Source organism: Orycteropus afer, unplaced genomic scaffold (assembly GCF_000298275.1).
Source record: "Orycteropus afer afer isolate SDZICR_OR568_19922 unplaced genomic scaffold, OryAfe1.0 scaffold00196, whole genome shotgun sequence".
NCBI classification, from domain to species: domain Eukaryota; kingdom Metazoa; phylum Chordata; class Mammalia; order Tubulidentata; family Orycteropodidae; genus Orycteropus; species Orycteropus afer.
The window spans coordinates 2866856-2894466 of record NW_006921783.1 but is presented as its reverse complement, the minus strand read 5'-3'; the positions used below and the strand labels follow the sequence as shown (position 1 = coordinate 2894466).

Below are 27611 nucleotides of genomic sequence, written 5' to 3'. Positions count from 1 at the left end.
TTTGTAGGCATCCCTACTCTGTGGTCAGTCCCACATTCAAAGGTGATCATTATCAGTGATCATTTTAAAAACTGACTATCCACAATTGGACTTCACAGACTATTGAGAAGATATGGCAATTGCTAGAATTTTCTCCATCCCACAGATAAAAAAAAATCTACAGCTTAAAAGGGAGATTTTTATCCAGTCTAGCCCTAGCGTCCTCAGACCATGGTGACCTGACTCTTGGCAAGGCCATAGAAATAGGAACCCAGCTTATCTTCACAATAGAAGCCTCAGGGAGGCTGGAGACAGTGACAGTTCTATTTGTGGGACCCACTAAGATCCTTTTCTCAGCCCAGAGATTTTTCCAAGTAATTGCCACCATGAAGAGAGAGTTTCCTCTGTGGATCACGGATTAGCCACCCTGTTTCTGTTCTGAGCAAATCCAGAAGCCATGTAGGCTGAAGAGGATACTTTCACAGTTGTAGCTTGTAGCCCCACTGGCTACACCACCTTCCCTCACACAACCAAGTGGCTTTGATCTTTCTATAGCATCTCCTCTTTTCCTCTTCCTCTAGTCTTTGTAGGAGTCAAAATGTTATTCACCCCAAACTCCCAGGGAAGGGATGGTGCTCTAGCCTCTTTCCTCTCAGTGATGCCTCAGTGTGACAGTCCATGAAACCCAGTCTATTTTGTTTCCCCAAGTCTTACCCTTCAACCTAGAGCCCCAATCCCCCTCCTCAAGAAGGGTGAGAATATTTCAGGTAATTGAGCTTTCTTACTTCCTCAAGACTTGGCTTCTGGCTTGGGCCTGGATGTCTTGCTAAAGGCTCTGTTTGGGCTTCTCTGGTTAATATTCCCGATTGCCTGTTGTACCTACAATTGCCCCCTCTTCCTCAGCAAACAATGTCACTCAAGAAACTTCAGCACCAAGGTCCTTTCCTCTGCTTAAACAGGCCCTGGATGTTCCCTTCTTCAGTGTCTTATCTCAACGACCTCAGTAGTGAGCCCAAGCATTTGCTGTAGTTGCATCAGACAAGTGGGCAGGCTCTCTGTAGACATCTGCTAGTTCCCTGCACACTATGCTGGGACCATGGAGAGGACACTGTTGCCCTAGAGAAGGCAACAGTGCTACACTGTGGGTCTGTTCCTCTCTGGCTCTTACCCCCAGCCAGGTTCCTGCCTAACAGGGCTGACCATGAAGAGGTCAGGATTGTTCCCCAGGAAGTGAAGACAAAACTGCCAGCTCTCTGGCACCAGCAGCTGCTGCTGGTGAGACTGTGGGAGGGTGGTGGCTGTGGCAGGAGTGGCATGGTTGGTGTTGCTGTTTGTGTCTCAGTGCAGTGTCAGATGGCCTATTCCTAGCTGTGTTCCACTAGTAGGAGAGGCCAAATCTTGGAGTCCTTTCAGTCCCCAGCTCCCAGTTGTTCCCACTGGGAAGAATGTTCTGTTTTTTCTTTGCATCAGGATTTAGAAGTCTCCCTCAAGAAGTGGAGGGAAAGACTGTGGCCATTGGGCAAGTGACTTTACCCCTCTGGTTTCCTCTCAGTGAAATGGAATAGGAAAACCAGTAAATGTAGTAAATATTTACCCATTCCATCTACTATGTCCTGACTTCTATATTGAGCACTTTGTATATATCACCTCAAAAGGAACCCTGTAGTGCTGTGGTTAAGCCCTTAGCTGCTAACTGAAAGGTCGGCAGTTCTAACCCTCCAGCCACTCCGTGGCAGAGAGATGTGACAGTCTGTTTCCATAAAGATTGCAGCTTTTGAAACTATATGGGACAGTTCTGCTGTGCCCTATTGGGTCTCCATGAGTTGGAATAAACTCAGTGGCAGTGGGTTTGTGGTTGGTATATATCATCTCATTTACTCTTCTCAACAATAGCAAAGGATACCACCTCCCAAAGAGCTTCTGTGCTTCAGACTCTGTGCTAGCTACATAAATGTCACTACAAAAAAGGCATGGAGACACATCTTCCTCTGATCTCCTCTGACTTCATGAGGGGGAGACAGAATCACCACCAGCAGCCCAAGGCTGATTACTATGAGGGGAAGTCAGACATGCTGTGACCCTCCAAACTTTTTATCAATTCTGACTCCAACCATCCCTTCCCGTGGTACTCACTACTTCTCTTCTGGGTTCAATAATTCATTGCAGTGGCCACACAGAACTCACAGACAATACTCAATGATTATGGGGTTTATTAAGGAAGTAACAAGTTACAGTTCAAGTTCAGAAATACACTCAGCAGACACTTCTTTGATCAGGTTAGCCTCCCGTTGGCCATGCCCTCAGGCACACCTCTCTTCAACCCTTGGCCTTTCAGACTAGCCTCTGCCCTGCTCTGGCAAGTGCCACAAAGTTCTTTTAGCTCTGTCAGTAGGAGCACGTAGGTGCACTCCACTCCACCAGCAAGCCTCTTACCCAAAGGCACTCAGCTTTCTCCTTCCATGGGCCAGCAAGCACACTGTTCTGTCTCATGCCTCTTGGTTCCTCTGCTGCCGTCTCTCTGTCAACTCTCTGGCAAGGAGGTCCACCACAGGGATCTTAGGTCTAAGGACACGATCCATTCCACCTCCACCTCTTCTCTCTTGATGGCAGTGAGATCTCCCCTTCAGCCTCTAGGAGGGCTCATTTTAAGCCTAGCAGAATGACAAAACTAACCAAAGCCTGCATTAGAGTTCCATATGCACTTTATTTCCATGGTCCCACCCCCACAAGAGTGCCATGTACCTGGATAGCATTACTAACAAGCTATCCAGTCACCTTATTGAGCCACAAACACCTTATATTTGCATAGTTCCACCCAGTCATCTGGTGGAGGTCACAAAGACCATGCCTAGAAGAGCCACCACAGTCCCCTAATCATCACAACACTGCCAGCTACACATTAATCTCTCTAATTTACAAATGACGAAATGAAAGATCTTTAGGGAACTGTCGAAGATAGCAACTAAAAACAAGTGGGATGAGAATAAGCTGACTAGGAGGAGTTTCCAGTTCTTAAGAACCTGTCTCACCTGCCCAGAGGAGTCTCACATTTACTCCCACCCCTTATTCAGATTATGAGGAGACCCAGCAGAGTCTGTGGGAACAAACAGACTTACGAGGAGACCCTCAGCATTAGGACTTGCTCTCTCTTGCCCCACTTCCCTACTCTGAAGAAAGTGCCCAGTGCCAGGCTCCTTGCTGTGATACTGCAAGTCTCTTACAGGCCTTCCCCACCTTCCCTTTCCAACCTGAGCTCCCACCTGCACTTCCACAATAACCCCTTCTTCATATTTTACCACCACTACCTTCATGCCAGCATGTCACCTGACAAAACAATCCCATCATCCCCAGCACATGCCCTGCTAAACTGGCTTTGCTAGCACGTCAGTCTGCCCTCCTAAAGTGCCTGCTGCCCTTCCCCTCCGTCTATTCATTTTTTCATTTTTAAATTTTACTGTGATTTGGGTGAAAGTTTACAGAGCAAATTCATTTTCCACATAGCAGTTCATACACATTTTGCTTAATGACATTGACTGCAATTCCCCACAATGTAATAGCTCTCTTCCCACTTCCTTCCTATAGTTAGTTACCTCTTCCTTGTATCCTTCTTTCCTATGCATTTCTTCCCCCTGAATTGTCTCCCTGTGCAAATATTGCCCTTCTATTCTCCCATGATGGATCATTCTAAGGATTGTTTCTACCTGATGTAAATGTTCACCCTATATGCCTGTCTGTTGTTTGGCTAGAAGCCATGGGAGTGAGTTCAGTTCTACTATTCATCTTTTTAGTCCAAGTTCAAACCTCACCTCCTCTGTGAAGTTTTCCTGACTATGCAGGCAAATGCTCTCACTCTGTCCTCTGAACTTCTGCATCACTGGACACTTGGCTCTGGATGAGTAGTGTTTGTTGCCTTTTGCTAACTAGCAGTAGCTGATTCCCTTCTACATGCCCTTGGAGGAAGAGCCAACTCTGGTGGTGCCTCCAGCCCCTCCTTCATCCTTACTGCCATGAGTGGGTTTTAACCTACTTCTGGTTCCTTGGACCAAGTGTGACTCACCTGTGTTAGCTCTAACCTCCACCGCTCTCCCGTCCCAGCATCCAGGATGAGACCCACACTGAGGCTCAGTCAGTGTTTGTTGAATTTTGTTGAATGACTAGATGAGCTTTTGTGGCCTCTGAGAGGGAAATGAAATCTGGCCAGAGCAGTGGGGAAGATGTTGTGTTTAAAAGGCACACCTGTTACTGGCTAGGGCTCAGATCTGATTCTAGGTAAAATAATTGTCTCTGTCTCTGACTGTCTCTGTTTCAACTAAGGTTTCTGGAAACCTCAGGCAGAGGCAGAATGTAGTGTGAACTGAGGACTAGGAAGTACCTCTGTGCATTTCCTAGTGGCCTAAAGTCTACTTTGAACTCTAAGAGGCTCATTGATTTCTTTCAACCACAAGGAGGAAGGGCACAGTGTGCTCTCACTGGTGATCCTACAGAGTCCCCTTTCCAAGTGTTGCCCCCAACATGGAATCAAGAAATCCTGTGGAGCACTAATAGGCCCGGACAAAAGGGTAGGGAGAGCTGTTGGACCCTGGAGCTCGGGCCCTCCTCTGGAGGCATTAACATAGGTAAATGGTTAACCAAAGGGAGGGCTTCTCTCTGTTCCTCCTACTCTGCCAGGGAGTTTGCTTTTAACCAGTGACCTTTCTGTGAGGTGTGAGATCTGAACAAAGTTGAACACGGTCATGGATGGTTAAATCCCCATCTTTCCCTGCCTCTGCACCCCTGCCTTCTCAAAGGATGGTCTGAAGTCTACAGACCACCCCTAGGTTTGATGGCTGGTAACAGAGAAAGGCACATGCACACACAAAAAGGAAAGTTGGAAATGACCCTCTGACCCTTTAGGCATCCTGAGCCTCAACTCTTAGAAGCAAAAGAAAGCCTTGTCCTAAGAAGACCAAGCCAGGATAATCTGATTGCATTTCACAGAAGGAGGCCTTTTGGGATACCAGTTCCAGAAACAGCTGCCCAACTTCTGGCTTTTGGTGATTTCTGCCTGCTCACTTCTCTCTCTACTCCACTCCTGCCCTCAGGGACCTGTGGGACCACTGCATGAGACATTTTTAAGTTTGCTGGCTGACCCTCAGTACCAGGCTTCACAGACTTCCCCAGATTGCCCCCCCACACACATGTTTTATTTAATGTAGCTCAATAGCTTGCAATTCCATCCCTCTGTGCACTTAATTGAGTTTGGGGAGAATCACCATTCCAGTTGCTTCATTTGTTCAGGATGACTTTTTCCATTCTGTGCCTCCTGTGCTCATTTTTCTGGTATGTTCCCATAATCTGCAGGCCCCAGTTGGCCAAGACAGGCGTGCCATCTCCACTTTAATGTGTGTGAGTGTTTTGGTGCTGGCCTGAGGGGTGGCTTTGGGGGAGTGTGGGCTGAGCCTACCCAGGCCCGGCCTCCATCCAAGCATGGGCCGGGTCCTTGGGAGGTTTGTAGCTTCTTTGGTTTCATATTTTATTCATCCCCAAGCCACTGAGAGCTGAATATGAGCGTGTAGTTAGTGCATTTGAGCATGTGTCTGTGACCTTCCCTGAGCAGCCTGGCCACACTGCCAAGCAGCTTTGAACTTCAGGCCTGGTTTCTAGATCCATGGAACCCCGAGAGGAGGAAGAAAACCTGAGGAATTACCTAAGATGTTGGCTTTACCTCCACATCCTTCCCTACCCCGGCCGCATACAACAGGCAAGAATGTAGGAATTCTGTAGGCTGGAGTGGGGAGGAGGGATAGAGAGAAGGATGGCACCAGTTTAGGTTCATGAGAAATAAGTAAAACCCTAGATGGGCTGTGCCGTTGAACAGACTCTGGTGGAACGGACCATGAGCATCCTCTGCAAAGCTCTGAGTGGTCAAACCAGATTTGAGCTCAGCTCTTGCTGCTCTCCTAAAGGTCCATTGCCTGATCTGCTTTAAAGAAATATTTTATTTTCAATACAGAAACACCCCTTGATGTAGCAGTAAAAAACATCACCCCTGAGAGACACATGGCTGTGAAGTGTTTTGGTATGTAATTCCTGTCTTTGCCTGCAAGAGAAGGCTTTGTCCCACTGCTCTTTTCGTCCATCCCTTGAGAGCTTACTCCCTTACCCCCTGGTGCCCAGGCTTCCAAGGCATTGGAGTGCAAGCCAGAGGTCAGCTCAGACAGGAGGTAGCCCTGGCCGGGCACTGAGTGTGGAAGGGGCATGGTTGATGTCCTTCACCAAACACAAGTTCCTTTGAGAACTCCACTCCCTGCCCCCTACTTTTAAGATGGAAGTCAAATTTTCGGATTCTGCTGTGCAGAGCAGAGAGGTCACTAGGCTCTAATGCATTTACCATTGACTGCCCCTCTTGTAGTGCGTCTATTAGTGAGTAATTTGATTTGTACCTATTCATTTGCAGTCCCTGCAGGAGCCTGGAGCTGGCCCCTAGCATAATTGGTGCTGTCTCTATTTTTACATCATTAGATTAGCCCCGACTCCTGGCCACTTGTTGTCTGCGCTTGTCTGTCCATTTATACAACCTAATGTAACACAAAATTCATTACTGATCACATTACTTTCAACTCTGAAGCCAGCCTTGTGATAAACATTTGGTTAACCCCTTCCCACCCACGGGAGGGCTGACAGAACAAATGCATTTCCACTCGACAGGCGAATCAATATCTTAATACACCAAAGTGGAATTGCATTTCTAGATTTGTTATTCCTCCTGGAGGAGCAAATGGAAAGGCTCGTCTGGGCTAGCTGAATTGAATAATGAATAGAGCCCCGGCACCAGCAGCCAGTCTGTGAACAGAGCACAAAGGCAAACCCGGCCTCAGCCCAGCCTTTTTCATCTGGACAGGCGGTACCACAGCAATTAATTGAGGCTTGTGATTCCCTTGTGGCCCCAGTCTCCAGGTTTGAGAGCACAGGCTGGGCCCCAAAAGCAGGCAACAGAGACCCTGGCCCCCTAGTGCTGTTCCCTTTGCTAGGGCTTGGCCTAGGACAACTGAACCAAGAATTGGCTTGGTTTCCTTAAAACCTTACTCACTTATGTAAATGCTACCAGACACCTGGCCTTGGCCCTAACCACCACCAAGAAGTTAAGCTGAAAACTACAGTTTACCATTTTGGATACAAATTCACACAATGATTCCTATTTAGAGCCAGGTCAGTGATGTTGGAATTGGTTGGTCCAAACCACTTTGGATGCGTGAATGCCCATCCTGGGTGCGTCTTCTTTGGTACACTCACACTGTGTGCCTGTGGTTGCTTCTAGTCTCTGGTAGAAGATATTTGGAAGTAGCATGTGGAACTCTGGCATGGGAGGCAGCCAAGGGTCTAAACAGGACCTCAGCACAGCTAGCTCTATTTAATCTAGAGGACTCTCCCCTACTCCCACCCCACTTATTCCCTCCCCAGCCCCCATTTGTCTCTGGGTAGCATCTACACCCACTATAAGTCATTAACTTGCAGCTGTTTGTTTCAAAAGGAAAAATGTCCCCCCCACTTATTAAACTCTCATAAAGCCTGTACCACAGTGATTAGAAAAATAGGCGTAGAGGAAGTAGAATGGAACCCATTACCATGAAAGTCATAAATCCCTAAGTAAAAAGGAACCATAAACTGAAGATACTCAGTTGGGAAGGGAAGCTGGAAAAAGCAGCCCTGTCTAGGGAATATTCTGCTTGAGTCTGGGGAAGTCCAGAACGAAAGGCCAAGAGCGAATGGCACTGAAGCCTCTGGTTAGTGAGGAGGTCACCTTCCCACTCACAGAGGACAGCACCCAGGACCCTGCTATCAGTTAACCCATTCAGACCCCTAACAGTCCAGAAATGACAAACAATCCTGAGACGTGGAGGTCCTTGTAATTCCTTGAGAGCCCAGCTGCCTCACTTGGTCTCCTCCGTGAGGCTGGTTTCCCTCCTTCCAAACATTTCTCATGCTTCCTCTGCTTTGTGTGTGTCAGGAGGTGTGTGTGTGGGGTGGGTGCGGTTTGCACAAGAATAGGGCTCGGGGATAGCAGTCCTGAGGTTGCAAGGTGAGAGAGATAAGAAATGCAGGGAGGTTTGTCTCTCCCTGCCCTGATTGTAGGAAGCTCTATTTCCCAAAGAGACTGTGTTAATGGAGTCAGAGCATATGACACTCCAAGGGAGGCTTCTTGTCCCAAGGACTCCAGATTATAACTCTCAAATTCTTCCTGTTGTGAAGAACTGAGAAGGAGTCCCCTTGTTGGGGTACTAAAAGACACCCCTATAACTAGGCAGTGAAAGGAAGGACAGTAGTGTGTCACTGAGGTGAGCTTAGGCCCCGCGGCTGTCTCCTCAGAGTTGAGGAAGACCCTTTCAAAAGGATTGGAGGCACCAGCTTCCCCGCCTCCAACCCCAACCAATCCACTGTGCACTAACTCGCTCAGCAGCTAGCCTGCTGATTTGGCCTCAGCTGTTAATCCTCTCAGGTGGGTAAGGGGACTGTGTGTGTTGGGGGTGGGGGTGCTCTTCACACTGACCCCAGTGCCATCACCTCTAGAAAGCAGACAATAGCATGGGCCTTTGCCTTTGCAGACAAGGACAAGCCGGTGCAGAGAGGGGAGTGGGCCAACCAGTGAATGAGAGTCTGTGAACTGTTCCTCTCGATGGAAAAGGGGGAAAGCCACATCTTACCATACTCTTCCGTTACGTTGTAGAGAATTTAATTACATTTGGACATTTGAATGAGAACCAGATGTGGCTCTGGCCTGTCAGGCCCGCAGCGTTCAGGGAGCAGCGTCTCTCCTGCAGTCTGCAGGCCCCTGTACTATCTCATAGCTTTGGAGATAGCTCAAGAAGACCCCTGCCTGGGAGCTCATGGCTGGACTTGAAGAGACAGGCAGATCAAGGGCAGCTGCCAGACACCTGGTTCAAAGGGAGGGTTTCCAAGCTGGCCTCTCTTCATAGCCATGAAAGAAGGGATATGTTTTCCAGGGCCTGAGACAGCTCCTCGCTAGCACCCACAGCCACATGCAGACGCGCGCACAGAGAAGGCATTTCACAGCCACCTGGCGAGGAATTCTCTGACGCCAGAGTTAGAGCTGCTGTGCTGCCGGCTCTGAATCTACCTTACGTGACGTCTGCTGAGGTACTGCCCCAAGTATGTGTCAAAAAAAAAACTAGAGGGAGAAAGGGCCATTCAGCCTCGCCCCTGGTAAGGAGCATCCTCCTGGCACCTCTGCCTTCTTCAGACACCAGCGATGACAAAGCTCATGTTCTAACCCGGACCCCACTGTGAGAATGGTGGTCCCTGACACGTGTTTAGTGCCTGTTCTACTTCTTGAGGCCCTTCCCATCCTTTCTCAGTAGAGCATTACATACAGTGAAGTCACTGGAACAGACCCTCCCATCCTGTTCAGCAGATGAGCAGTGAATGATCTGCCCAGGCCATTCATTCAGCACGTCTGTGGAAGAAGTGGGGCCCCAGCAAAGTCCCTGCCTCCTAATACAGGGCTCCTGCTCCTTGCCAGCCTCAGAGAGGGGAGTATGAGCTCAAGACTTCTCCCATACCTGGCTGATGTTCAAACATGGCTTCCGCCGGAGGATAAAATGCCTCCACACCAGGGAGACGTGAGTTCTGCCTTTTTAGTCCCCACGTACAATGTGTTGTGACGGGAGGATATACACTGCCTTGGTCAGGATGTAAAGTTGTGTTGATATAGTGGCACTGCAAGGCTTGCTGGGAATGGCGTAGCAGTCACGGTGGTCTGGGTGGGTGATTGTGCTCTGCTGTCCCTTGAAACTGTGTCTTGAGGGGCTAAAGTGACATGGATTTCCTGGGAGTTGAGTGGAGCAGCCTTTCTGGTCTGAATCGTTCCCTGCTTGGGATTGGTGCAGGGAATGACGACTATAGGAGGGATCTTAGAAAGCTCTCCAGCCCCCACTCTGGCTCAAACCCCACGCACCATCATTGATCATCAGTTCAAGGCTGTGAAGAAAAATCTGGGGCTGGGCTGTAAGTTTTTCTGCAGGGAAATCAAATGCCCCACCACGGCCCCGCAACCCCCACACACACACATACACACACCACGGTTCCAGCTGTGTGTGGGTGCACTAAAGCGATAGTAGCACTGATGAACATGGGGCAGGACTTTGACAGAAGCCCTCAGGGCCTGGCAACTTTCTCTCCTAAGTCCCTCTCATCTTTTCTTCTACCCGTTTGGTCCATCCTTCATTCCTCAGGTCTCCCTCCTTCTGTCTCTCCTACTTCTATTCTCCCTTCCCCAACATTCCAACGTTCACATTTCCTATCATCACCTTCCCTTATGGGCCTACCAGAGATGTGTGGATCTAGCCAACCTCTAGCTCTATGTCTTGGTATTAATGCCATTGGGGCCTGCCATCGTGAACAGAGTGCTGAGGCCTGGGGACATTCCCTGGGGCTACTGCAGGGAAGGGGAGATGGGAGGAAAGGTGATGTGATGTTCTCTCAGGTTTTCCTGGGTAAAGACTAAGGCACAGAGAGGGCCGTCTGCTTGCCTGTCTCATCTCATCCCTTTCTCTAGGTGTTGGCTACAGCTTTCACCTTCTAGAGGCCAGTGGACTCCCAGGAGGGTCTGTAGTCTCCCCTAAGCCTCAGCTCTTCCCCCACCTCTTGCTGAGGCTTTAGACCCCTGTGCCCCAGTGGCCACGGGAAGCAGTTCCAGGTGTCCTGGGCTGAGGGCACCAGAGAGTCACCCTCCACAGTTGGAGCAGTGAGACTGTCCTCAGTTGGCACTGTTCCAGGTCTCAGAACCCACCAGGGACAAGAACAAGAGCTGGATGAGGAAGAAAGCACATTCGTGGGAGCCCTGTGGGTTGAAAGAGACTGGCCAAGACCTCTCCTTGGGAGCACCAGCCTGTGTTTGGGCTGAGGTCACCAGAAGTGGCATCACTCTGCCAGGGGTCTGTGCTAAGGCAGAAGCATTAAGTCCCGGAGAGCATGGAGGCAGTTAGCCCCGTTTCTCATCTACCCCCGGGTTCCCGCAGCGCAATCCAGGATCCCAGTTTATCGGAACAAGGAGAAGCCTTTTCATCTTTGTCCCCTCAGCTGCCCTCTTCCGTTCCTCAAGCATGCCTGGGAAGCGAACACAGCCCCTGCTGGAGAATAAGGTGGCTCCCCACAGCCCCAGACCTGTACTCCCTCACTGCAGGTGGACAAAGAGAATCCCTGATCTATTGGCCAAGGCGGCTTTGCCAGCCCTGGTGCCTGAGGGCGGGGCCGACAGTGAGAGGACGCAAACACTTCAGGCTGAGGCTTAGAGAGGAAAGGGAAGGGGGAGGCAGGGGAGCCTGGCAGCCGGCAAAGGTGGGCGTGTGGGTGTGGAGCAAAGCAAGGCCTCCCTGTGGACTGCCTCCTCTAACTGCTGCACTTTTAACCTCCTAAAAAGTGCCCTGGGGCTGAGGCTGCTTCCAGACCAGAGTGTGGTCTTTGAAGGGTTGTCAGGGTTTCCAGAGGCAAACTCAGCACACTGGTCTCTGTCTCACTAAACAGACATCCTGCCTGCCAGGCCCAAGATGGGTGTAAGACAAGCAGCCCCTAGCCATGTCTACAGTGTCCACCTCCTAGATGACATCTGGGCCATCTCTCTTGGTCCCAGTACCAGGAAGCTGCCAACCCTGCTTGGCCCCTTTCCACGCTCCAGTTTCCATAGCTGGTTCTAGGCCCTGTTTGCAGGCCCCTTGCTGACGAAACTGACAGTTTGGGACAGACCCCATTTGGGCCACTCTGGTGAATATGTAGCCTTCCTGTGGTTCCCTGGTTCCCTCCTGATACATCACGTCAGGGAAGGTGCTGGAAATCCAGGTGTCCCGGGGCTATCCCCCACCTTTCCTCATTCCCCACATAGAAGCCCTCACAGAAGGGGACTGAGCTGCTTCCAACTGAGCAGGCACTGGGCAGCGTGGCAGGCTGCTGTGTGTCCAGCCACTCCCCTGGGGTGCTGGTGAGCCCGACCCAGGCAGGGGGCTTAACCACAGTGGCTGCTAAAGTGGGAGAACTGGGAGGTGGATGCAGGAGGAAAAATCGATGCATGTCAGCAGGGTTGGAAATTTATTTTCCAGCTTGGAAGAAGTATTTGCAAACAGCGGTGGGGAATGAAAAGCTGTAAACATGTATCTGCCATCTTCCTCCCTGGGCCATTTCTTGATTAAAAAGAAAGAATTCTTCCCAAACAGCAATGGAGGCCAAGCTAGTGGGGGCCTGGGTGGCAGAGACACCTACTGGGGAGAGAAGATGGAAGGGACCCGGGAGTCTTATGGAGAATCACAATGACTAAAATGGTTGTAACAATAATAGCAGCACACATTTGCTGAGTGGAAGCTTGAAACACTTTGTGATGCACTCTACATACATTATTTAATCACACGATGAAGTAGACATCACCCACACATTAAAGAAACTGAGGCACAGAAATGTTGAGTAACTTATCAAAATTCTCACAGGTGGCCAGAGCCTAGCCTATATTCTGAACCACTTCCCTAAACTGCCTCTACCGACCTGGGCAGACAGGAAGCCCTCCTCCTTCAAGCCCTCTGAGGCAGCAGGATAGGCCAGATGGAGGAAACATTGTCCCTTTTCACTGCCGGAAGTGGTGGGGCTGTGGGTGCCGGGTAAGACCTCAACCCTGAGGTACAATCCTACTCCCACCGGGCAGCCTGGGTGGTTAGCTTGAGACTGGGGTGTGTGGTTGCTGCCAGAGCCCAATAAAAATGCTCTGCTAATCCCTTTAATGAGCAGCATCATGAGGCTCTAAATGGACGTAACAGGGCTGGCTGGAGCCTCCAAGGAAACCAGAGGGGCCAGACAGTAGATGCTGCTCCTTTTGTGGTGGGGGAAGGGCCAGGGCTGCCCAGAGGCTGAGTCGGGTCCCAGACTCCCTCCCCAGCACACATGCACACATGCACACAACCACTGCACTGCACTTAACCCTTGGAGGTCCCAGAAGCAGGCTTCTCTCTGAGGTCTCTGAGATTTGGGGGCTTCCCTCAGGGTCTCTGAGTGGCCAAGTGATGCCCACTGCCATGCAGCCTGGAAGAGCCCTGGGGAGCACCAACCCCAAAGTAGGACTCCACATCTGATCCTCTGGGGGGCAGGGCTCCCCTTGGCCTTCGTCAGCTTTCCCCAGGTCTCCCTTAGGTACTGTGTCCTCAGTGTTTCACCTCCTCCCCAGAGAACAGACCATGGCATTTAGTAAGGTGACTGGTGAGTGAGAGGAGGCCTTCGTCTATTCTCTCCAGCCTGTGCCCAGCACTTGGGCTGAGACTCTGACAGGCTGCAGCCGGATAACTCACTCTGGCAGCTGGGAGACAGAGGAGAAGCCTTCCTGGATCCGGAGGTCATTGCCACCTCCGCAGAGAAGCCCCTGTCTTGCCAGGTCCCAGGGGGAACCTTGAAGGTGAAGCAGCCTTGGGGACCAGCATCCCAGAAGGAAAGGCTGCATTGAGAGAGGCAGGAGCAAGGCTTCCGCATGCCCTGCCCCCAAAATATGTCTTTAGTGCCAAGAAGAGGCACCATGTCTTCCTGCTGCCCCCAGCTCTGCCTCTGCCCCTCTGCCCCAGTCAGGGCCCTACCTCATCACCTCTGGAGCTCCCAGGGGTCAGTCTCCAGCCTTTGCAGATGGGTTGTGCTGTCCCTCTGTGGGATGGGGGCAGGGGTTGGGTGGAGATAGTGGCTGCAGAAGGGCTCCTTCTCTCCTGCATGCCCAGCCCTGGAGTAGAATGAGGTTTATGGGCAGCCAGGCTCCTGCCTCCCCACATACATTGAGGATAGACTGCCTCCCTGGATCTCCCTTGGGACTGCTTCCCAGTAACCAGGATTATTTCCGTCCAACAGAATTACCACCCTCTCTCTCTGCCCTCTCTGACACTTTTGAATTTGGGCAGGTTCTGTATGAATGGGCCAACATGATGATCAAGCTTTCCTTTTCCCTCACTTATTTCATGAGAGCTGAGGCTCCTCCCTTTTAGTTGCTGCTCATTCCATCGTCCCATCCCTACATGGCCTGGCCATATGAGCGGTGCCCATAGAGGGGCAGCTGTGCGTAGCAGGTCTATTTTCCAATCAGGCTAATAGGGTACGGAGGAACACAGCCAGTGATGGGCAGGCAGCTGGGGGCCAATCTTAATGATGCTGAAATTGTCAGCACCTCAGTCCTGTGGCTGCACCAACACCAGTTCTCTGGGATGGACTGCACAACCCAAAGCTAATGGCCTCTTACACTTCCTGGCTTTTGCTGTCTGCAAGATGGGCAGACTAGCCTCTACCTTCCAGGGGTGCAAAGTCCCTGAAAAACATGAGGTCTGGATAAGATTATCAGATTCTGAGTCCAACCGCTTACCTGGGAGCTACTCCTCCTGCTTCCCCTACCCACCTTTGAGACCTGAAGCACCATCTCTTTTAGTTAACACTTCCCCATGGACCAGGATCCATCTGCTAATGGGGAAGGCCACAGAGCACTGTCTCTCTTCCATGGGCCTGGCAGGTTTCTGGTGGATAGTCCCCACAAGTCTACCTCAGCTGCAGAGCTGAGGGTCTTGGGAGTGGGGCAGAAGGGCAGCAACCTGGACCTGGGCCACCAGTCATGAGCCAATGAGTCCAAAGACCCAGAGGTGTCCTTGAGAACTGTGCAGCCTGTTTCCCTCTGCTCCCTGTCCTGGCAACCAGCCTGCATGGGCCCCATCTGGCACTGCATGGGCCCAGGCCTTCCTCTCTCCCCTTCCCAAAGCCGTTCCTCATGCTCAGTGTGTGACTCGTCCTCCTCCCGCACCCCCATGCTGAAGGAGATCTTGGCTCCATTACACAGTTCCACCTCTGGGGCCCCAAGATAGGTTGGTCCCCAACCCTCTCCACATGCATGTCACTGTCCTCCTTCCTTGATTGCAGACTTTGTGCTGCAAGCTTCTCCTCCTCCCGGTGTGACTGCCCCACGCCTCCTCACTCCCTCTCCACCTGCTTGCAGAGATCAGTGTACCTCTCGACCGTTGTCCATATCTTTTCCAAAAAGATTCCTCAATGCTTTTCTTTTCAAAAGGGAAAAAAAAAGGAAAAAAAAAACAATGCCAACAGCCCAGCGTCCGTGAGCAACCCAACAGTAACAAAGCATGCGTTCGGGATGGAGGAAGGTAAGGCCACACGTTTCCATTTGCCGCTTGCTACTAGGGCTGGGCGGCCGGGGTGACAAAGAGGGGAGACTGTGTATACCCCCTGATCCACCTCCGCTTTCCACACACACTCACTTTCCTGTCTTCAGCAGGAAGAGGAGAAAAGGGGTTGGACAAACAGCATGTTAGAAACTACCCAGGAGACTACCTAGGATCGGCAGGCCCTGGTTCTTGCTATTGGTCCGTGCTGAAGAATAAGCCCCACCTCCCCTTACCACCTCTTTCTATTCATTCATACCAGAAAGCTCTTTTGAGCATTATTTTCCAGGTCCTGTGGTTGGCACTAGAGATACAGAGATGAATATGGCACAGACCCTGTCCCCAAGGGGCTGTGCGTCTACATGGGAGACACGTGTGAGCAAATGGTGCATAAAGCATCAGAGGGCCTGGGGTAGGAGTCAGTGGGGACACAGAGGGTCAAAGCGGGGCGTGGCCCACCCACTCTGCCAAGGGAACAGGAGTTGGACATGTGGGCTAAGCTTGGGAAGATGAATAGGTGCTTTGAGGGCAGGGAGAGCCTGTGGTGGGCTTGTCAGTGGCCTGAAGCAGCCTAGAGAGATCCGAACACTGCACATGCATTCATTGCTTTGATTCCTTAGATAGAGTAACATGTAACCCTGGAGAGGTGGGGCCTGGGGGATGGATCATAGAAGGCCTTTTTATAGTGCTGAGGAGGCGACACCTTACCCTGAAGGCTGCTAGGGGTCATCAGAGGCTTTTAAGAAGAGGGAAGGCAGCATGAGGTTTGTGTTGAAGACAGATTATGTTGGCTGTGGCTTGGAGGATGGGTTAGAGAGGGGTGTCTGGAGGTCAGAGACCTCAAAACACAGACCTGCTATCCTCAGTAGGGAGCTATTGAAATTAGCCAGGTGGAAAGTATAGACCTGACCATGGAGAGGAAATACAAGGTTACAGAGATGCGCAGGAGACAGCAGAGCCTTGTTCACCACTGGGTAGTGGGGTGCCCACTTCCATCTCACCCCAGGCCTACCCAGGGAAGAGGAGCTTGGCAGTGCAAGTTAGGTGCTTGGCTTCTAACTAAAAGGTTGGCAGTTCAAAGCCACACAGCAGCTTCATGGGAGAAAGCCCTAGTGAGCTGGTTCCATTGAGATGATGGCCTAGAAAACCCTCTGGGGCAAGTCTGCTCAATCACATGGGGTCCCTGTGAGTCAAAGTCAACTCAGCGGCACCTGACAACAGCAGGTGGTGAAGAAAAACCATAGGTAAAGCAGCTTAAGCTCCACCTGGCCCTGAATTGCAACAAATTCATCTTGTAACCCGTTTTGTGACAGTCCCTGTAGTGTGACATGATGGGATGGGTGTGTGTGCCCAGACTTGTGCGGTGGAGTGCTACACTCCAGGTGCAGTGCTTGGTCTGGGCTCTGGTTTCCTTGATGTCCTTGGCAACGTGACCACATTGGCATTTTGCGTCAAGACCATTGGGCCTATTCCTCAGCTCTGGAAGAGGGTTACCCTTCCCCATACTGATGGCCTCTCCTGCTCCTTCATCTGGGGCTTTTTCCCTTGGGCCTGATGTCCAGGACCTAAGGAAGCCCCTGCCTTTCTTGCTACTGCAGTGCTTGCCTCTCCTGCCCTCCTGGACCTGTTGTCAGCGCCCCCTAGTGCCAGGACAGCCCTGTACGAGAGCAAGGGCCTCTGAAACCAGACTAGGGCCTTGGAGCTCTCCCACAAACTGGGCTTGCTTGGGGCAGGGGGAGGGTGTGGAAAGGGCTTTCTTGGAGTCTGAAACTTCCATATAGAATTCTCAGGGTCTACTCTTTGCTTTTCCATCCTTTCTTGGTGCAGTGGCCTGTGTCCCCAAATTAGGGTGAGACTGAAGAATGAGCAAGGAATAAGAGATCATACCCAGAAGCAACCTGCCTTGTTTTCTATCCGTATCCAGAAAATTCTTGACTTATCCCAGGGCTGGGGCCCATAGGGGCAGCATCTCTTGGATATCAGAGACCATAGCCAGGTCCTCAGCCTTCCTCTTCCCCACTGCCCCCAGTCTGCTGAAAGAGTCTCTTGTCCCACACACCAGACCCCCTGGCACGGCTGGTACAGCCCGAGGGACCTCAGACCTGGGTTCAGAGGCCTTCCTGAGGCTCTGAGGGAGCACAGCACAGAATCCCTCCCCCCTTGCCCCAACCATAATTATGCTGTGGCTGCTACTACAGGGCAGCCTCAGTGTTTTGGGGTGGCCTGCAGAGAATGGGGCCCAGTGGTTAGTTCCTGGCTGGCAGCTGAGGCTGTGTCCCATTCCTTAACCATAGCCAGCTGTGCTGCATGTATATGGTGGCAGGGGTCTGGGAGCCAGTGTAGATGGGAGAGAAGGCTTCAAGCCAAGCCACATAAGTTTAACATTTGAGCACACCTTGGCCTCAAATGATTGCTTTGAGGTGCTGCAGCCCTGAGGTGGACAAGGCAAGACATCCTCAGTCATAGGCAAGCATACCTTGGAGAAAAATAGACTGCGGGTCATCACATCTTGGCTTGTGGCCGACTCCCAGAGACTGCCCAGGGATAGGTGTGCCTACATCTCAGAGGCCAGTAGGAGGGATTGCAAAGGAATGTAAATAAACTGGCAACCTGCAAAGAGCTAAGAAGTAATTCCTCTTTCCTGCATCCAGCAAGAACAGAAATCGCTAATTCACCTACCACCGTAACCATCTTGAGTGAAAATGTGGTGGGGCAGTTCAGGTGCCCACAGGTAACTGAGATGGAGCAAGTTGCTGTGTTCAGGATGGCCACATGGATGTGTAGAGGCCATGGAGGTTGGAGGTTGGGGAGGAGGAGGTGGGAGCCTCTCTGCCTGCTTGTTTAGATCCATTCTGGGCATGTACATTCCCAGGGGCCTCCAGGCATCCTGGGGGTTAAGAGGAGGAGGAAAAGGGAGATACTCTAGGCAGTCACGGATTCTCTCTCCATTGGAGTAGGCCTCCTTCAAACCAGGCCTGCCTTTCTGCAGGCAAGCAGGACAGCTCCCAGGAGGTGCCAAAGATGAGGTGAGGCCTTGTCAGCAGGTGGAGTGTGGGTGTAATAAGGAGTGAGCGAGTGAGTAGTTAGCCAAGGGTGGTGGCTCTGAATGGAGTAGGTGGACACGGGAGGAGAGGTAAGGGCAGGTCAGGCAGGGAGGCGATAGTCTTTCCCTTGCACTGGCTTCTGTCTGCCTGTCTGACCTGTAGATCCAGAACAGGAGACACCATGGAGCCAGGGGAGCATTCTGGCTGAGCATATGTGCAGGTGGGGGCACGTGCTCTGTGTTGCCCAGACGGATCAGCTGGGCAGCCATATATGTGGCCTAGAGGGCTTCCCCACAGTGATGGAAGACTGGTCTAAAAAACGGGCCTGCCAGCCAAGGGAGCTCCTCCCACCCTAGGCTGAGCTGCCCTGTGATACTGCCGCCTGGCCCATGTGGGGAGCAGGTGGGGATCCCCCCTGCGGAAGGATGTAAGTGGATCCAGATTGGTGCCTGAAGGCAAGCAGCCTGGCCCAGGGTGTGCTCCCACCCTCCAGAGCCCTCTCTGACCACACCCGGCCCTCTCCTGTCTTGCAGAACTACAGCGAGAGGGAAGCATCGAGACTCTGAGTAACAGCTCAGGTTCCACCAGTGGCAGCATCCCAAGAAACTTTGATGGCTACCGATCTCCGCTCCCCACCAATGAGAGCCAGCCCCTCAGCCTCTTCCCTACCAGCTTCCCGTAGGTACCAGCAACCTGCTTCTCACTGGCCGGCCCGCTCACCTGCTGAGGGGAGGAGGAGAAGCCCCCCTCTGGTCCTGCCGTTCAGTCTCTACTCCTCTTTCATCAACCACCTTCCCCAAGCTTACAACGGCCATCCACCCTACCTGGATCAAGAAGAGACCCTTCTCCGAAGCACCTCAGTGCCCTTTGACCTCTGCTGCACCTGTCGGCAGGGCTTTGGCCACGAGAGAGTCTGCAGAATTTGGGTCCCTCTCTTCCATTTGCACATGACATCCCGCGTTGGATCCGATTTTTGCATTTTCTAACCATACCCACAGGGGGCCTGGGACAGTGCCCAGATTTGGGGGCCTGTGTGGGGAGAGGGTAGATGGCCCAGCCAGGCATTTTGACCCTGAGCAGAAGAGCCTCAGCCCCGCCCACTTCTGGCTGTGACACACACTTCCCCAGCTTTCCTTGGTCAGCCATCCTCCCATCGTGGGGTGAACTGAGGCCCAGAGTATTAGGGAAGGAGGAAGGAAGGAGAAGCCTCCTCTTCCTCCTTCCTTTCCCTTTCAGTTCATGAGAAGATTTTGTCTTTCTTATCTTTAAGCCCTTTTACCCTGGTCCTGTACTCTTCAGTGAAGGAAACTGTGGTTACTGAGGCTGTCAAAAAGTGCACGTCTTGTCCAATAAATCATGCTGCGATTGGTGTCCATCCCTGAATTGTTGGAGTTAGGGTCCTCCCCAAAGGTTGAGCAGAGTCATATGGGCCTGATTATGTACCCTGGATCCCAACACCCCCACCACCACTTGTGCAAAGGCAGGGAGTGGGATGGCAGTGAGGGGCAGGTACGGGAAGGACAAGTTTTGATCTGCAGTTTGAGTGGGCCTGACTTAAGTCCTTTCACCAACTTCATGCCCATCACCAGAACCACTAAGTTCCGGGCCACCAAAGATTTAGACCCTCCCTAGACATGGTGGTCAATTGGGAAGGAGAACTCTCCAAAGCCTCTGGCTTTGAGCCACCTCTCTCTTCAAACCCAGAAGATGGGAAAGGAATCGGGTAAAGGTGGGTCTCTCTTGAAACTTGGGGTGACAACTTCCTGTTTTTGTTCCCTCCCTCCCTCCCAGTTCTGGACCTAAAGCAGTAAGGAGACACAAGCAGGGAGAATAAAAAGTTGTATTGAGCAGGAAGGCCTCCCTGCCTTCTCTGGCCCATCTTTCCCAGAGGCTCCAGGGAGTCCCTGGAAGATGGAAGGAAACCCACTGAGCCCAGTCTGGTTTCAGGTGAAGTTTAATGTAACAGCCAAAAGTTGGGTTCACAGACAATTGAGTCTTCCTATCCAACAGTCCAGCCATGGCTCCTGCCCCCTTCGGAAACACCCATCCCATCCTGGCACCTGAGGAAAAAAGTCTTCCATTTCCTTCACCGGATCAGTTTGGCATGTAGAGAGAAGAGTGGCTTCGGTCACACTAGGATATGCGGCCAGGCACAGAGTGGCCCAAGTCCCTCCTGCCTGGGAACCTGCAGGGTGAGAAATCACACGCCAGAGTGAGGCATGATGGGAGCCTAAAGAGGCCTGGGCACAGTTGGGTCAGCTGGAGGAGCTGCAGCTTTTCCTCAGTTCAGCTGAACTGGAGACTTAGCATGACTGGCAGAGTGTCCACACACACACCCCAGCCAGAGAAGTGTTGCAGTCAAAAGGGGACAAGGGAGGGTGCCACCAGGCTGCCTGTGCATTCTGCCCATGGTCTGGCTCCCTGGGGATGGGTCCAGACCTCTAGGGAAAGTGAGCCCCTCTGAATCCACCCTAGGGCACATGGATGGGACGAAGGCCTTGCTGTCAGGAGCTCTCTCCAGCTACACAGGGAACCGGCTGGAAGCTTAGTTAGGAGTCCTGCCTAGCCCATCCCTCTCCTTCCAGGGGGCAAAACAGCTGTGGCCTCCCCCAGTCAGGGAAAGTGGTGGGTGTAGGGCTGGACTTGCCGGCTGAGCTTGCAGGACAATCTGGTTATTCATCTGCTCACAGCTAGGGCAACTCTGAGTGTGTGGGGGAAGGGGGAGGATAAGAGAGGCCAGATAAGCTGGCCCCATGGCGGCTGCCACTAGAGCTGGGGTTATCAGAGAGGCCTTGGGTCTGGCCCCTGGCTAATTGGGGAGGTTATGGACCCTGCCTGTAATCAGCTGGAAGTGAGAGCTGGGCCACAGGGTGAGGGACCTTACTGCTCACCTACCCTGGAGCAGCCAGCTTCTGTCCTCTACAGATAACCTCCAGGACAATTGCCACGTCACCTCCAGCAGCTCCAGTGACTTCCATGATGGCATCACCTAGGAGGCCATCAAAACATGGATCTAATTGTGGTCCTACCAGGTGACCTTAAGGACCCTTGTGACCTTGCTGATTCTCAGGACTATCTGCTGAATGGGCAAATTGCTATGGACTTCCTCTCAATTTCCTGGAGGGAAAATATCTTCATGGTCTATGGGGAGGCGGATGGGACCTGGGTGGCAACTCAAGGAAGGGAGGCACTCACTATCTGGGATTGACTTAAGGAAAGGCCCAGCGGTCCCAAGGCACATTGAGGCACATCAGCACTCTGTCAATGGCTCCTCTGGAAGCCAGCAGAGCCAGACCAGGCAGGTGCCAGCCTGTTAATGGAGAGGGTTTCTCTGTCCTGATTGGCTGGTTTTCACCAGGGCTTCAAACCAATTCATTCTGGTACAACCCCCTGCTGAGAATTTGAATGTCCACCCCAAATATACTGAATCAGAATCCACATTTTCACAAGATCTCAGGTGATTGTTCTAGCTCCTCAGATAGGGATCTTGTGAAAATGTGGATTTTGATTCAGTGCATCTGGGGGTAGACATGCAAATTCTCAGAAGGAGGTCAAATGGGAATGAACCAATTTGAAGCACTGATTTTCACAGACCAGACAATCTCTAAACTAGCAGGCACCTAAGAGCATTGTTAGGTGCTCATCATTTTGCAGATGGTAAGCCTGAGCCCCAGAGAAGGGCAAGGCCTTGCCCAAGGTTACCAAGTCACACAGCTAATCTACCGACCCCATCTACACCTTGCTGTCTCCCTGTCCCAGCCAGTTCTCTTGTTGTTGTTGTTATGTGCCTGTGCCGTCAAGTCGGCCTTGATTCATAGCGACCCCTCCTTGGGTTTCCGAGGCAGTATCACTACAGAAGTAGGATTGCCCAACCTTCCTCCAGTTCTCTTAGAAGGGACTAAAACCTGACCTGCCTTTTGTGTCCTGCTTCAAGCCTCCATCTCTGGCCCCTTACTTTGAAGCTGCTCCCCACTACTGCAAGGAGTTCTGGTGGTGCTGTGCTTAAAGCACTGGACTGCTAACCAAAAGGTCAGTGGTTCGAACCCACCAGCTGCTCTGCAGCAGAAAGATGAGGCAGTCTGCTTCTGTAAGATTTATAGCCTTGGAAACCCTATGGGGCACTTCTACTCTGTCCTAAAGGGCCACTGTGAGTTGAAATCAACTTGATGGCAGTGCGTTTTCCCTGGAAGATTGGGCAATCTACTTCCATAGGAATAGTGCCTCAGAAACCCAAGGAGGGGTCGCTGTGAGCCAAGTGGACTGGAGGGCAGTGAGTTTGGTTTTTTGGTCTATGTAACTGAGCTCTGGTAGCATAGTGGCTAAAGCACTTGACTGCTAACCAGGAGGCTGGTGGTTCAAACCCACCAGCCACTCCTCCTAAGGAAGGTTGGGCAATCTACTTCCGTGTGATACTGCCTCGGAAACCCAAGGAGGGGTCGCTATGAGTCGGTCTGACTTGAGGGCACATAATAACAACAACTGGGACCGTAGCCCACTCCTGCAGACCTAGAACTGGAAACAGAGAGGAAGGGGGGGAGGAGCCTGGAGGCATCTTGACTGTTCTGTATTCAAAGCCTGAAAGGGCAGGGTGCTGTAGAACAGAAGTTTCAGTGACGGCGGGTTGAAAGAGTAGAGGCAGGTAGCTTGACCACAGTAATAATTCCACCTTTTAAGAAGAGATTCCTCGGAAGGAAGTTTGGCCACTCCTCGGAAGGAAGGTTGGGCAATCCTACTTCCGTAGTGATAAACTGCCTCGGAAACCCAAGGAGGGGTCGCTATGAGTCGGGGCTGACTCCACGGCACATAACAACAAGAAGAAGAAGAGATTCGAGGCTTACTCTCTTTTCGGGATGCCCCCCCCCCAACTCTGCCACCAGCAGTCATGTGGCTTTGGGTAGATTATCGCATCTCTGGCTTCAGCGTCTGAAATCTGTAAATTGGGGGAAGGGGGAACCCCCAGCCGGGAGAAGCTCAAAAGCTAAAGGATACAAAGGGAAAGTTGCAGGTCAGAGAGGCAAAAGGCGGTCCGAAGCACTGAAGCTGACCGGTCGCTCCTCCACCGACCCGGAAAGGGAGCACGGGTTGTGGCGCGTTGCCCCCGAAGCCGCTCCCGGAATCCCCGGCCCCACTCCCTGCAAAAACGTTTCTGAAATCGAATCAAGAGCCTGGGGAGCGCGCGCGCAGGCCAGCCCCACCCCTCTGTCACAGGTGGGCTGGTCCTTGGGGTCCTTACTGCACTTTGAACCCGCGTTCGTGTCACACAGCCGCGTGTCCTGTTCACGCTTCTACGGTGCCGGGCATCCGCACCCACGATCTCTCGCCCGTCCACGTGCGCACACGCACACGCAGGTTCACGGATCCGCACCTCGCTCTCGCCGACCCCTGGGTCCCAACCACTACAGTGGGCCCAGAACCACAGACAGTATGGAATTCCCCAGGTTACAGGATCCCCCAAACTATGGGGAATTCTCCCAAAGTCCGGCTGAAACGCGGCCTCGGTTTTCGGCCGCGTGACCTTTGTTTCAGGTCCGGAACGACACTGGTCGAGGGCCGGGCCTGTCCGGCTGGGCCTCGCTTGGCATCAGCCTGGAATTCTAGGGACTGGGCCACACAGGCCATGGCCGCTGAGGCATTTCTTCTCCAGGCCCACCTGGAGGAAGTAATCCCGCCGCCTGTACCTGTGCGAGACCGGGGCCACAGCGCCGCCAGAAAGGGTCTTCGTCCCTCTCGCAGCCAGTTGGCGCGGTCGGCCATACGCGGGGTAATTGGGGCGGGAGGGAGGCGACCGGCGGCGGCGGCTCCAGAGAGGCTGCGCGCCTGTCAGCCGCAATTTGTCTAAATGGCCGGGGCAGACGAGACCGCTGCAGGCCGAGGTCACCGAGGCCGCGGCCCCCACCCCGGCCAGACCAGTGACAGCGGGGGAGCCCGGCTCGGCCGCTAAACGGGGGCTGGCTGGCGCCAGGGCTCCGGGAGGCGCGGGTCGGGCCAGAGAAGCTGCGGACCGACGACCTCTCGGTCTGCCCGCGGGGGTGTCTTCACCCCCACACACGCAACGCGCCAAGGCGGAGTGGTCGCGCCCAGTGGCACCCGTACAGTTGGTCACGCGCTTCTCCCGGACTCGGTCTGGGCACACACGCCCACACTCCTACACCGCTGCACGCTTGGTACCAGCCTCAAATCAGCGCCCCAATGCCCAGCTGCATGTCCCCCCTACTACACCGCCACGCGCTCCCGAGCATTCCCGCCATTCACTTCATGGGGACGCATGCACATCCACGCCCAATCACATACAGACCCTGACAAGGGCAGGGACCCCTGCATCCCCAAGGCTCAACGCGAGAAGGATCTCAGCAGTGTCCCCTGGCCCCGCGGGAGGTTACAAGGCCAAGGCACCGACGGCAGCCCACGGGGCCCAGACAGTCTCTGCCCGACTCGGTAGTTGCGGGAAGCTCGGAGGGCACTGAGCACGCGCAGCGGGCCGGAGCCCCCGAGGCCCGCGCCCCCGGAACGCCCCGGCCCAGGACTACCCCGGAGAGGGAGGGGCGGCTAAGCGCACGTCCCCCGCCCGTCTGCCCGGCCCGGCCGATGCGAAGTGACAGGGGCCGGAGCTTTGTTGTGGAGCCTCGGCCTCCTGGCGCCAGCCGCCCCCGCCCATGTCCTCCCCCGGCAGCCCCGGGCAGCCCGCGAGGCGCCCCCCGGGGCCTCTTAAAGAGACAAGCACTCTCAGCCCCCAAGGAGCCCCCCAGGGGCGCATGTTCCAGGGAAGGGGGAGGGGGCCTAGGCCTGGCGGGGGAGGGGCTAAGGGGAAGCCGGGCGCCTTCAGGCAACGCTCGGGGTCGCCTTGGCCTCTCCACCGCAGGTTTTCGAAGAGCCAAAGAGGTTCTTTGCTGGAGTTTGGCTGGCGGGTCCATTCAGAATCTCTGGAGCGTCTGCCCCAGGACCACGGGGTAGTAGCGGGGTGACGGAGCAGTAGGTGGGGTCCTGCAGGGGCCATCTAGAACAGCGCAGGGCGCCTGAAAAGAGCTGGTGGCCACCGTAGGACGTGACTCGGCGGCCGTGGTTAAGTGGAATCGCGGTCCCAAAAGAATCACAGCCGAGATTCTTGGACAAATAAACCAGGCCGGCATGTTTCAAACTCTCCGGGCCTCAGACCCCTGGGCCAACTACGGACCCTTCGAATGAGAATGCCCAAACTACACACACTAGGCGTACACACATTCTTAGAAGTACATGTACGCACACATACACACGACTTTGCAAACGCATCCATGGATTCCCAGGCCGTGCCCAAATTCTCGCTGTGGAGCAGTGCCCTAGCTAAAATCTGGGCACCTCTACCACTTAGCAAACGTGCCTACATACTGTCCTCCCTGTGGGGCCACAGCCGCTTGACGTAAAGCTGCAAGGCTTTGCCTTGCAAAGCCGGAACGGATCCCGCTCCGGCTGCGTAGACTGAGCAGTGCGGAGTCGAACATTCGTTCTGGACCGAGACAAGGTACTAAAGAACGACCCAGCCAAGAGCGAGGTCGTGAAGAAAACTCTGTGGGGGTGGCGCCCACTTGTGCGCCGTATAAGGGACTTACAAAGAGTTCTAGGGCCGCTCGGAAAAGTAGGAAAAAGGTCGCAGAGGCCAAACCGTTATCGCCATTCCTGCACCATCGCCGCTAGGGGCGATCCACGCTTTTGCTTGACAAATCCAAGCGCGCAACGACTAGGTGCCCTGCTGCTACCGGGTGTGCGCGGCGGCCGGGCCGGCTGTCTGGGTCACTGCTCGATGTCAGCAGTGTGCGCCCACCAGGCAGGCACAGGGCCTGCGCGGGCCGAGCTCACCCGCACTTGTATTCGTTGCGCGGTCGGGCATGTCACCATAGCTAGTGCATGGCCTGTTTTGTCTTTCGGAACGCGACAAACTGACACCAGTCTAGTGTCCGCACCCGTGCCTGACTGGAGGCAGGTGTATGACCGCTCCACTCTCCAGGCGCACTCCGTGGAGGGCACCGCACTGGGCACGAATCTCTCTCTCTCTCTCACACACACACACACACGTACGCGCGCGCGCGCGCGCACACACACACACACACACACTAACACGCGAACACGCAAAAATACGGGGGCTGCCTGAGGACGCAGACTTATGGCGGAGAGTGGAGGCTTTCAGCCACAGGTGCGCTCAGACACCCGGACCCCACACACACGGGTTATTCAGCTGAACGTGGAAGACAAGCGTTTCCGAGGCCGGAGACAAACTCTAGGAAAGCGGTGGGGAGGAGAGAGCGGATGCCAGTATTTAAGTTGAGGGGGACTTGCGTCTCCGGTACCGGATGCGGCGAAAATTCGTTCTGTCGCGGGTCGAAAACACTATGGCTGCGCCGCTCAGCCCTGTGCCCAGGGGAAGGTGCGTCCACCTTCCTAGCCTTGAAGACCTGCTCTCCAGGCCTCGGGAGCCTCAGGGCTGAGTCGGGAACGCAGACGGACAAGCGGCTAAGTCCAGGGACTGACTGCGCGAGACTCCTCAGTCTTCCTGTGAGAGGAGGCACGGGCTAGGGGGTCCCCGAGTTTCCCGAGAGCAAGGCCGCGTCCCGTTCGCGCCCACGCCGGCCCCAGCAGGGCTTGGCTAAGGTTCCACTCACCGGCTCCCGCCACCTGGGTTCCACTCCGGGACCTCGGCCGCCCGCGCTTAACGACTCGCCCGCTCACAGGCCTCGCTTTCCAGCGCCTGCCGCCTTCCTCCCGAGCGCAGGGGCCCCAGGCGGCGCCGAGGCCGGGAGCCGGGTCGGAGGCCAAGCTGGGACGCGGGCCAGAGAGGCCGGGCCGCCGGGGCGCGGGAGAAGGAGGGCGCCCCCTCTCCTCTCGAGGCCGTGTCAATGCTTTGTACTTGGGGCAGGCGTGCGGCTGGGGGTCCTTCCCGAAGGCCCAGGGACCCCGGCGCCCCCCACCTCGGGCCCTTTCGGCGAGTGGAGCCAGCGCGCCGCAAGTTCCTGTCCCAGCGCAGGCAGCCGCGGGCGCGGGCGGTGGGGTGGGGGCCGGGGCAGGGGGAGGGGTCTCGGGGCCTGTCGGCCAGTCATTGGTTAATATTTTATTCTGTTGACATGTTTTCTTACTGCTGAGGCTTCCGACACCTTCTCCCCGGCCCCCCCTCCGGGCCGGAGCTTGGCCCGAGCTGTCAAAACCCCGCCCCCGGAGACCCACAATTGGTCCAAAAAGCGTAAAATCAGCAATCAAGGGGGGCCTGGCTCGTTAGCGCAGGGGATCCGAGCTGGGCAGGACATGTGAGATAGTCACAGTTTTCCAGAGATCACGACAAGATCTAACCAGTCGTGCGTGGTCCCCGGCGCCGGAGCGGGCCAGCCCAGCCCAGACCCGCGCGGAGCCCCCACCGCCCCCGCGTCCAGAGCCCAGCGCCCCTCGCAGCGCGCCAGAC

The 27611-nt window shown here is 53.9% G+C and overlaps 2 protein-coding genes across 2 annotated transcripts in view; both read left to right on the top strand.

Annotated features, from left to right (window-relative positions):
* Positions 1-18872, top strand: part of BCAS3 (BCAS3 microtubule associated cell migration factor) — a 727666-nt gene extending 708794 nt beyond the window's left edge. The window contains exons 24-25 of the mRNA XM_042781927.1: positions 5972-6037; positions 18724-18872. Coding sequence (XP_042637861.1) covers positions 5972-6037; positions 18724-18872 — 215 coding nt within the window. The remainder of the gene's footprint in view (positions 1-5971; positions 6038-18723) is intronic.
* Positions 18873-26324: 7452 nt separating this feature from the next.
* The window catches only part of TBX2 (T-box transcription factor 2), a 9498-nt gene continuing 8211 nt past the window's right edge, over positions 26325-27611 (top strand). The window contains exon 1 of the mRNA XM_007947876.2: positions 26325-26449. Within this exon, the coding sequence (XP_007946067.2) occupies positions 26325-26449 (125 nt within the window). The remainder of the gene's footprint in view (positions 26450-27611) is intronic.